Here is an 8,216-nt window from a genome sequence, read left to right as displayed (position 1 = left end):
GCGCCACATTGTTCGGTGTTGGCTGCAGCATGCTTCTTCGTCAACTTGTCTGTGTCGTGTATACGCACTGACATCGTCGGCCAGTGACTGTCGGTGTGCGTGATTTGGTGCACGTTTAATCGTTTGACGGCAGTCACTTCGAGTGAGTGGTTCATACGGTGTAGAATATCGAGAACCCGTAACCGGAATAACTGTGTTTTTATTATAGAAAATGGTCGTGATAAAGGGTCGGAAGAATTCGAATAAGAATCCGCCGATATTCAGTCATGAATTTGTTATTCAGAATCATGGAGACATCGTCTCTTGCGTGGCTATGATCTTCGTAACGGGTCTGATGGTACAGGTAAGCGTTCGATTTTACTAGTATTGTGACACGTTTACTTTAGCTTTCACGATTCTCATCGTTGAGTTATTCCTTTCATTTAATGGAATTATTTCGACCGAACGATCCTCGATCATCTGTAAGTATGTAACGTTAATATCGTGCGTGACCATATGTTATTTCTCATCGCCGGTACTTGTTGACTGAAGGATGTAGGAAGAAACATGATAGATAGATAGATTTATTGTGATTCTAGCCACGGAAGGCTATAGATAATATAATTCTTATTACTACTCATTCTTTTATTAAATGCTCGAAGAGGAACGTACTTAAAACCTTTATACTTGTCTAAACGCCACGTTAGCCTGAATTTCTTACATGACCAGTCATACGCCTTCCATTCTTCTCCAACTCACCAAGTTCGATCTCATTTTCTTGTAGGTAACATCGCCATGGGCATACACGTTTATCGCTATCCATCACAATGTAACTTCAGACATCGAGGATCCAACCGCGCCAATAAGATACACCAACGGTTGGAAGGACGCTTGTGCCGTGTTTTTCTACTTTTTGATAACGATTGTAATGCACGCTGTGTTCCAAGATTACATATTTGATGTAAGTAACAATGATTTCGTGCTTCAAATCCCGAACATCGATAAAATACTTGGCATAATTCCAGAAAGTTTCAAAACGTTTGCATCTGAGCAAAGTGAAACTTGCCAAGTTCAACGAATCCAGTCAGCTCGTCGTGTTCTATCTATTCTCCATTATATGGGGTATAGACATAATTGTTAGGTAAAAGATACTGAAGTTAAACTATATCTGTAATAAATTGTAGGTACAAGTGTATATAACTTGATAATCTTTTTAGGGAGGACTTATTGTTAAATATGCCTTCGTTATGGAAGGATTATCCTGTCCCATTATTATTTTCCTCGAAGCTGTTCTTCATTGGCCAGCTCGCTTATTGGTTCCATTGTTACCCTGAATTATATTTCCAAAGGGTGAAGAAGGAGGATATTCCACACAGAGTCGTGGAGACGACCATTGGACTCCTCTTCACCCTCGCAGCTCATATCTTAAAGTATGTCGTAATAAAACACTTCCTTCATAGAGTACAAATCACTATGTAAAACATTTACATTTATTTTAGTTTCCAACAAGTAGGAATATTACTGTTGGTTCTGCATTACATGGGAGATGCTTTCCTTCACAGTGCTAGACTCATTCATTTTATCAGTAAAAAAGAGAAAATAACAAAGAGTGGGTACAATTCTGTCAATTGTATCATTTAATATAAAACCGTGAATAACATTTTGGAACTATTTTGTTACAGTGGCATTCCTTGTTGCTAACTCGGTGTACGTTTTCGCGCGCTTCGCGACTATGGTCATAGCAACCCTGTTCTTCCTGTATGGATTAAATAATGCCGAAGGCGCGTTCGATTTTGCTACTGGAAATTTCAATATTCCAGCCATACGATTCTCCGTTTTCGCCGTAGTTATTACCTTCCAAGTTTATCTGGTTTACTTGTTCAGTTCGAAGCAGATAAAACGTGCTCGCGAAAATGTAGTCCCGGTACAAACGACGGCGAAATCTAAACAGAAACTAAGGAAGAAGGAAGGTGAGACGAATTGATAAAAATTGTTTATCTATTTATTTCTTCATTGGGTTCGTTGATTATAAAAAAAATTTGTTTTCTATCCAGGAAAAAAGTCTGCAATGTCCGAGGACGATGATCTACCAGAGGTCGATCAAGCGACTAAGAAAAATCTTCGGTCTCGTTCATCAGTGAAAGTAAAATAAACGTTTAGTAAAATGAGAGATTCATCTAAGGCTAATCAAACCCCGAACTTTATTCACCCATGCGCTACAATTAGGTATAACTCTTCTCATGTCAGTGTATCATCTTAAAAATCAGACTATTCCTCCATCTTCCCATGACATAATTCACTTTTACAATAAAGCGTCGTCAACCGATAAGACATTGTATACGTGTGTATGTGTAAACGCGTCGGAATAGAACGAGATGCAATGAGAAGAAACCGAGTGCAATGACTGCATCCCTTTGCTTCTGATATAGAAGACCCATAAATACAATTCTCCTTACGATTTTGTTCTAATTTATACCGCTTGTACTTAATGATTTACCTTGAGAAGTTAATAACTAACAAAGAAATGATTGGAACAAAGTTTGCGCGCTTCTGAGAGGCAATAAGAAAAAGAACGGTTCCCATTTAAAAGAATCAAGTATTCCATATAATCTTCAGGTTATTTATAAAGAAATGTAATTGATCATCGGATGATTAATGGAATTTCTCCGGAGCTATTACCTGCTATCAAAGAGAAAGATTTTCTCTCTGCTATTATTTCGAAACATTTTTAAAAATGTAGTTTTGCGGTTTCGCCAGAGGGCGTATTATGGCCAGTTGTGACCTCTGGCTAGAACTCCGTAAGGTCAGGTCAGTTTAACGCGGGAATCGTGTTCGGTCTTGCTATGTTAGGTTTGTTTATTAAAGAAAACAATAGTTTAGTTTAAGTGTGGAAGAGAAAAAACACGCTCAGGCGATCGAAATTACAACAGTAGTCGTAAGCATAACCTAGTTTACTATCAGGAGTACGATCTAACGGTTAGCTTGATATAGTTTCGTAAGTAACTGTGAATTTAGGGCTAAATCCTCCTGAACAGGAAAAATGGTCAAATAAATAAATAAATAATAGCAAGAACATGTTTTGTTTACGTGACCTTAATTCGGTATGTAAATGCGTTATTTCACGTCGTTAATATCATTAAGCAACTATAATTTATGTGGACAGAAGCAAATAAATGAATTTTAAGAAGTGAAGTAAGAGTGTGACAGTGAACGATAGTTTTCTAAGAAGACTGAAAATGTTTAAACGAAAAAGTTTAATTGGACGAAAGAACTTGACTAGAAATAGTAAATATAGCATAGGCTCTGCTATTCTGGATCCCGACACGGGTAACTTGGACGAAGGTGAGTTACGAACGTTTGCTCGTTTGTTTTTGTAGGTTATAGTTAAAGTACGTTACGTTGCACTTGCATTGTAGAACAGCCGTACTGGTGGAAACATTTGGAGAACAATACGCTGAGTCGTCTGCCTTTGAATTCGACTAAATTTAGTCAATCGACTGATATTCTAAATTCCGACTCCGAAGTAGATAGTAACCAGGCTCCGGACCAGTGGTGGAACATGTTGAACGATTTGGACAGTACAACTTCTGGAAAAATGCAAAAAAGAAAGAAGGAGAAAGGTGTGTACATATAATTTACGAAGATTTGAAACATCAGATATTAATTATATGTTTTGTTAGATATAACTGACAACAATGTATCTCAAGAGACCACGTACGAGCCTGTAATAAGAAAGGCAAAGTTGCCTTTGCATCCAAAGAAAAGGAAGAGTAGAGGTAATATTTTCTTGGACATTTCAAGTGCTTCAGAGAACACTGTATCTAGTTTACCTAGAAATAAGACCGCGAGTAGTCCTGCCAAACGAGTAGACAATATCGGTCGATCAGATGAAAGTAGTACAAGCGACATAATAAAGCCGAGGCCTGACGTTTCTAAGAAAACCGCTAAGAATAAAAGTAAGAATGTGTCTGGTGCTGTACTGGCGGAAAACGAGTTAGGATTACCAAAGCGAAAATCTATAATATTAGCTTCTAGCAGCGAGCTTGCAAACTCAGCTGCAACTGAAACCAGTGTTTCAATTATGAACGAAGACAATATTTCTGCGCATCCAAAAGCGCAAAGTACAGTACTCGAAGGTAGTGCTATGCCTGAGGCTGATAGCACGAAAGATAGTAATAATAGCATCAAAGAACATGTGATACGTAAACCGAAGTCTGCGTTATTAATCCGACATTTCAGAAATAACAGGAGAAACCTGTTTAACGATGTAATCGATGACGAGGAAACTACCATGGAAATAGAGGAAAATAAGTTAGTTGATAAAAGTAATACAGGAATTGAAGAAGACGTGGAACACTCATCGAAGCAATCGAAGTCTACGCTGAGAATATCTCCAGAAATCGTTAAAGAAATGTCTAAGAAGAACGTGGTGACTGAGGCTTCTTCATTACCCGTCGAGACGTCGGAGAATGAGGATCTTTTCTCAGTTCCGGAGTTAACGCCAACTTCACGTACTTCTCAAGCATTTGATAGTACTCGAACGAGAAAGAGCAGGTATTCTAGAAATTTACGGAAACGATCGGCTTCTATTGACGTGGAAAAGGGACCAGAAGTTGCTTCATCTGAGACCCCGACGAAAAGACAGACCCGTAGTTCGAGTAGGCGAGTCCCGAAACCGATAGTAGAGGAGATTGAATTAACTGACGAGCCCGTGCAGCACGATCGCTCCAAGAAGAAAAATACCAGAAGACGACTTATTAGCGAATCTGTTGCCGAAGATAATGTTCAGGTATTGAAAACTAGAAACACAAGTAACGAGCAGAAGAACATGGTATCACCTGTTGCCGAAGAAGCTAAGCAAATTAAGGTTCAAGATTCTTCAAAGAGTCCGAGTAGGCTGCGAGGACGTTCACCTATGGTCACGAGTAACATTGAAACGGAAAAAGACATCCTTCAAAAGCGGAATACCAGGAGTACGAGCAGAGTCCGAAATCAATTACTATCACCAGTTACAGAAACGACTGACCAAAATATAAAAACAGAGGCCACGAAAAGAAGAAGTAAACGTCTGACCAAGTCACAAGAACATTCTGTTAAACCTGTTACGAGTGAGTCTGAATCGGATGAAGATATTTTTATTTGTAAGCAGAATAACAAGAATACGAGCAACGTACAGAAAGAATCATCACCTAGTAAAGAAAAAACTGAGGACAATCGGGGAGGTTCATTTCTTGCTACTAGTGAGGGTAAATTAGAGGATACGAGCGCTTTGAAGCGACATATCAAGAGTAAACAGCCGGTATCACCTGAAAAACAGCACGCGGCAGGAAATGTTGAACAAATTGGGGGAATAGATGCTTCAAGAAGAAAAACTCCATCTACACGATTGAATGAAAGAAGTGGTCATTTAAGTAAATCGCAACGAGATGGGAAAGTTCCTGTTACAGGTGTGTCTAAATCAGACTTAGGAGAGAATGTTGTAAACGAAGAACGATCTGAATCATCTACTGTGCGAGATGTTTCGTCAAATAAAAGTACGAGTTCATCGCGAAATTACACGTTAAGGCTTGTTTCCAGCGATTCTGAATCGGAAAACAAATCGTTTACTTCAAAACGTAGCGGCAAAAGGAGATCGAAAAAGAACGCACCTGTTGCATCTGTTGTGAACGAAATGAAATCCATTAGCATCGAAAAAACTCCTAAAAGAGCGAGCGATAATTTTCCGAGTAAGCCGCACGCATCGTTTATACAAATGTTAAATAAACCTGAATTGGAAAAAGTCGAGGATATTCCAGAACGAAACAGGAAGACGATAAATGAAATCGAGGAGGAACTAGATTTATCTCGTACGCTCATTAGTCAATCGATCGGTGCGACGAATATTTCGAAAAAACTGAATGTTCGCTTAAATTGGTCTACTAAACTTTTCGAGTCTTCATCGGACGAAGATTCTGAAGAGGAGTTTTCAAAACAAAATAGAAATAATTTGATTGAAGTGCGAGAAAGAACTTCTTCTACACCCCAGAAAGATATAAGATCTAGTGCGAAGAGCAAAAACAAACGATCGGAATTGCTTGATATTAGCGTGTCTCAGTCGTTGAAATTCGAGAGAAGTATAAGTAAGCGAGAAGGAAGCCCGAAGCAAACTGATTTAGCCATTAGTCCAAACAGTCCTGAGATTCAAACCGGTCGACCACCTACCAAAGAAGAATCAATTTCGTCAACTATAAATAAGTCGATAGGAAAGGTTGAGACTACTGAAAACGTTCGGGGCAAAAGTTTAAACACTTTAATTAAAGACGCGAAACAAAATAGACTAGTAGTAGTTCTCGAGAAACTGAAGGAGAAGGATGCGTTCAATCCAGATGCTCCTACTAGTGCTAAAAGGGATAATAAGAAGAATATAAGCAGAAGGAAAAAATCTGTTCCAAATGTTTCCAGCAAACCGGAAATTAAAAATAAAGCGCAGTCGATAGAGAAGGTTGAGATTATTGAAAACGTTCGGGGCAAAAGTTTAAACACTTCAATTAAAGACGCGAAACAAGATAGATCACTAGGAGTTCTCGAAAAAACGAAGGATACGTTCAATCCAGATCCTCCTCCTAGTGTTAAAAGAGATAATAAGGAGAATGCAAGCAGAGGGAAAGAATCTGTTCCAAATGTTTCCAGCAAACTGGAAATTAAAAATAAACCGCTTATCAGCAAGGATGTAAGTGCGATTCAGAGTCCGTCTGGTGTAAATGCGACGCCTCTTTCGACTAATAAAAAACAGATAATTTCAAACACTAGTAAGAAAACGCCTAGGAAACCGTTGGTCGCTACGAGCAGAGATAACAAACACGTTTCAAAGGGACAAAAGAGCATTACGAATTTCTTAAAAGTAGAAAATGGGATGCCGGCTTCGGTGTTCTTTTCAAATAAGAGCCAGGTGGAAGAGTTGAAGAAGAAATTGGACAGAGTGAAGGAGCAGGCAATGGCTGATACGCAGGGCAAGAAGACTGAGAAAGTAACAAGCCCGATTAAAAAGGGAATAACATCAAAGTCTAAGAAGCAGGGTCCAACGAAACCGATTCACAAGGCTTACCTGGTGAACGGGCAACCGTACAAACCACCTAAACTCGTTCGTCCGAAAATGTGGGTCACCGATCGTTTTTACAAACACTTGTGGAAGCACCTGGAACCCAAGTATAAATTAGAGACGAGAGTGGTCTCCGAAAACTTTGTGCAGCAACTCGCAAATGTAACGTCGAGGATAATGAGAGTTAAATCCTTTGCGAAATACAAGACTGACATGTACTGTTTGATGAAAGAAATGGCACGACTCGGTATTATTCGTAATCGTTGGGATTTTTATAACTTCTGCCACGACTTCTTCCCTTACGAGCTTCGCTTTAAATTGGTGCCGATGATGTTGCCGGGAAACATTAGAAATATACCGTACAGTCCAGAGAAGCTGTACGAGCCTATTTAAGAATCTCGAACGCTCCCCCCTGAATTAAAATATGGATCTTAATTGTAAGAAGCGCTCTTGGAACATCACGATGTTATGTAGATTATAAGAGATATGCGTTTTCCCATGTGAATTGTATAAAATATAAATATTATTTTTCTAAGGTCCATGTAAATAGTATTTAAATAAAATTATATTTGTTTATGTGAATGGAACGCATAATTTTCTCGACGCGCTGCTCACGCAGCAGTGTCTTCACATTAATTCACAGTCTAATATCTACGCTAGTTTTAGCGTAGTAAGAAAGAATATCGGTTATCGTTATAATTATAGTGTTCCGCGTTTAGTGATCTACTATTTCCGTCACAAAATCGACGCGTGACGAGAATCAGGATCGCGGTATTACAAATATTTGTGACAAGTCGAATTGACGCAGCTCGGTGATTAGCCAATACGTGACACGGTGAAAAGAATGGCCGTAGATTAAAAGCGATTTTCTACAATTTGCGTAACATATTAACATTGCCGGTTGAACAATCTCATTACTGCAACATTTGACCCTTAGCGGACGGACAAACAGATTTCTCGTTTGAGAGGCACGTACGTTCGGACGTTTCCTTAAATAACCGGCAAGCGAGATACACAATTGGGAAGAGTAATTTTCGAAAGACCGATTTCGTTCGTGGTCATTTACAATAATAATAAAATGTATCGTTTTCCGCTTTGAACGGAACACAAAAACGTCGCCACGGTTCAATGAGTCGACTTAATTAACGAGTCTGACCGA

At 39.0% G+C, this 8,216-nt stretch overlaps 2 protein-coding genes across 2 annotated transcripts; both read left to right on the top strand.

Moving 5' to 3' along the window:
• The first annotated feature begins 18 nt into the window (after positions 1-18).
• TRAM (translocating chain-associated membrane protein 1) lies at positions 19-2,366 on the top strand. The gene is made up of 8 exons (XM_018036633.2): positions 19-142; positions 209-343; positions 764-940; positions 1,005-1,120; positions 1,197-1,409; positions 1,479-1,588; positions 1,662-1,949; positions 2,034-2,366. The coding sequence occupies exons 2-8, from the start codon at positions 212-214 to the stop codon at positions 2,129-2,131; spliced, it is 1,134 nt and encodes a 377-aa protein (XP_017892122.1). The 5' UTR covers positions 19-142; positions 209-211; the 3' UTR covers positions 2,132-2,366.
• Positions 2,367-2,549: 183 nt separating this feature from the next.
• LOC108632039 (serine/arginine repetitive matrix protein 2) lies at positions 2,550-7,492 on the top strand. The gene is given in 3 exon segments (XM_018036335.2): positions 2,550-3,321; positions 3,396-3,599; positions 3,660-7,492. Coding segments are annotated over 3 exon segments (4,143 nt in total). The 5' UTR covers positions 2,550-3,215.
• Positions 7,493-8,216: the final 724 nt, after the last annotated feature.

This window comes from Ceratina calcarata, unplaced genomic scaffold, assembly GCF_001652005.2.
Source record: "Ceratina calcarata isolate Rehan_Ccalc_2016 unplaced genomic scaffold, ASM165200v1 scaffold151.2, whole genome shotgun sequence".
NCBI classification, from domain to species: Eukaryota; Metazoa; Arthropoda; class Insecta; order Hymenoptera; family Apidae; genus Ceratina; species Ceratina calcarata.
This window is presented reverse-complemented; position numbering and strand designations above follow the sequence as displayed.